The 2,763-nt window shown below is 39.8% G+C and overlaps 1 protein-coding gene across 1 annotated transcript in view; it reads right to left on the bottom strand.

The window, feature by feature from the left end:
• OXSR1 (oxidative stress responsive 1) overlaps positions 1-2,763 on the bottom strand; it is a gene marked incomplete at its 5' end in the record, with an annotated part of 70,577 nt that overhangs the window by 8,618 nt on the left and 59,196 nt on the right. The window contains one exon of the mRNA XM_010016150.1: positions 388-423. Within this exon, the coding sequence (XP_010014452.1) occupies positions 388-423 (36 nt within the window). The remainder of the gene's footprint in view (positions 1-387; positions 424-2,763) is intronic.

The raw sequence follows: 2,763 nt of genomic DNA on the forward strand, positions 1-2,763 counted from the left end.
TTGTATTACACCTTAGTTACTGGACTGCTCTTATCTCAACCCGTGGGAGTTACATTCCTCCAATTCTCCTCCCGGGGGGAGTAAGCGAGAGGCTGCATGGTTCCAAGTTACCAGCTGGGCTTAAACCACGACACCAATTCAGTATCTGACAACATACAGGCTTTTGCAATAGCGAGTAAGGTTGAACAGATCTACAACAAACCTACCTCTGGAAGGCATTATACAACCAATGATTCCTTTTATAAGGTTTTCACGCAGAGCTCAGCTAGATACTAGCTTCTACTTCACACAATATTGTTTTAAGAGGCTAATAAAAAAAGATTCCTTCAAATAACAGCAATAACTAGGTATCATCATTTCAGAAAGCCATCTGCAATTATAGCTTACCTCAGAATTCTGTACAGGTTCTTTCACTCTGGGAGACTGAAAAACAGAGAAAAAGCTGTCATTTTTTCCTATATGAAAGCAAAACTTATTGATTAGAAGGACTTGTCAGAACCATACTGAACATATGAAATATACACAATTGCTTTCAACTTACATGCGTGTATTAAGATGAATAATAAAAGGGACACCACAATTTGTTGGCAACCTAATCATATCACACCACCCAGAAACAGCCACGTTTCAAAAGCTGTAGTTGATATTTACACAGTGGCATACAATATCCAAAGTTGCTATCGCTGTTAACTGTAGCAAAATCCAGTACTTCTGAAGATCACTTAGATTGGATAAAATTACTTGTGCACCAAGATGGCAAAATCCATTTTAAGCTACCCAAGTCTTTCAGAAAAAGATAAGCCACACAAATCTGCCTTGCAGAACTCTGCTGGCAAACAAATCCCTTTCATATACTGAGGCAGCTAGTTTGCAAATCAACTCACTTTAACGATACAAAGTCTGAGGAGGGGGAAATCAACCTTACTTGTGCTGCTTTATAGAAAGAACACTCTCATCTGCCCTTCTTGCCCTTGGACTCTGCATTATGCCGTGTACTCCGTGAGAGAAAGCAGTGAAACAAAGAGATCAGTGGATTGGAGGGCAAAGAGCAGTCAAAGCAATGTGAACAACCTTTGCGTATCAGTAAAACAAAGATAACATGCAATAGCTGTTCCACATGAGCAGGAAGGAATTGCCAAGTACTCCTGCAATTAAGAGAGCCTGCAGCTTTGACTTCTAACTGGTCCAACTACCATGTGAAGATAGGTGGGATGACCTGGTCCATGCCCGGATTAATAAAACAGATGTTCCTCCTCCACATAATGGTCTAAAAGACAGGTTGAGATTAGGACACTAGAAGTTTGACAGAAGACTCACGCCACTCTCCTGAGCCAGTTTATGCAGTAACCAATGCCATTACTGTAACAAATGCAGATCTGAGCAACTTGTAACATGTCACAGAATAGCAGGTTGAAAGGGACCTCAAGTTTCATCTGGCCCAACCAATCATATGACCCAGAGGCTTCTTATGAGAGAAAAAGTGTCTTATTCTCAGAAGAGAAAGTTACAAAAAGCCCTCTGGACATGTGAAGGAACAGTTCCTTCATGATGAAATGTGCAGCCAGTGTTAGGAAAAAAGTCAGGCAGCTGGAAAGATAAAGCCTGAAATCCATCTCAATATGCTGAGCCTTCACTTGACAGTTACCAGGCAAGGTGAAAAACATGGCATTGCTCCCAGAGATAAACAGCCGTAATCCACATCTGCAGTGCTGTTCTTTCAGGCACAAAGCTCATATCCAAGAGTATCCTTTTAGTAATACCCTCAAGGAATAACTCAAAAGGAGCTTCTCTGAAAGATCACAGTGTGCTAGACACTGTACAGACAAGTATGGAAACACTGGCCCTGCCCCACAGCTAACAACGAACCCAGATAAATGGACAGAAATGAAACAGGATAAACATTAGAAGATGTTTACCTAATTAAGGCACAAATAGGATGACTTTGGGGGTGTGCCAAAAAAACATTAATTCTAACTTATTTCTGCTTGGGCAAACAGAGATGATGTGAGTAATCAGTGAAATGTGACCACACAGCATCCACTGCACAGATTTATTGAGTAATGGAAGGTGAATGATTTAGGAGACCACATAGCACAGTTGCTTTAATTTGAATTCAAGGTTTTCAATGCCAAAAGGAAAGAAGTTCACCAAGTCTTTATGTCCAGAAGGTAATGGTGAGCCAGCAAGTCACCATATGGAAGGAGTTGAGTAGACATTTCTGGCTCTGTTTATAATAAATACTTCTCAGCTTTCAGCTGCATCCCAGTAAGACTTGTACAATGCACTTTTGTAAATATTATAGAATAAAAAAAAGGGTGAATTTAAAAGCAAAGACAAGCAAAAAATACAAACCGTTTTCATTTATGTACATGCTTTTATGCAGGTTAATTATTAAATATTTTAGCAAATTAAGTCAATCTGCAAAGCATACCTTTACTTCAAGGCTGACAGCAATAAAACACAGGTATAGATAGAACCACAGAACGATTTGGGTTGGAGAGGACCTTTAAAGATCACCTACTCCACCCCACTGCAATGGGCAGAAATAGAAGGCGATACCTAGTTAATGTAAGTTATTCTATCCTACAACCAAAGGATTATGGACAGGTGGAAATTACACCTTCTGTTTGAAATATAGCCAAAAAACACAGGATAAACACCTCAATACACCACCATATTTGTGGCAAATGCTGGCAGTTTAGATACAAGTCTTAAGATAACTCTTGAAGTGGGATAGAATGCAGGAGGTGTACAGGCATTCCT

The sequence above is a fragment of the Nestor notabilis genome, unplaced genomic scaffold (assembly GCF_000696875.1).
Source record: "Nestor notabilis isolate BGI_N333 unplaced genomic scaffold, ASM69687v1 scaffold12950, whole genome shotgun sequence".
Taxonomy (NCBI): domain Eukaryota; kingdom Metazoa; phylum Chordata; class Aves; order Psittaciformes; family Psittacidae; genus Nestor; species Nestor notabilis.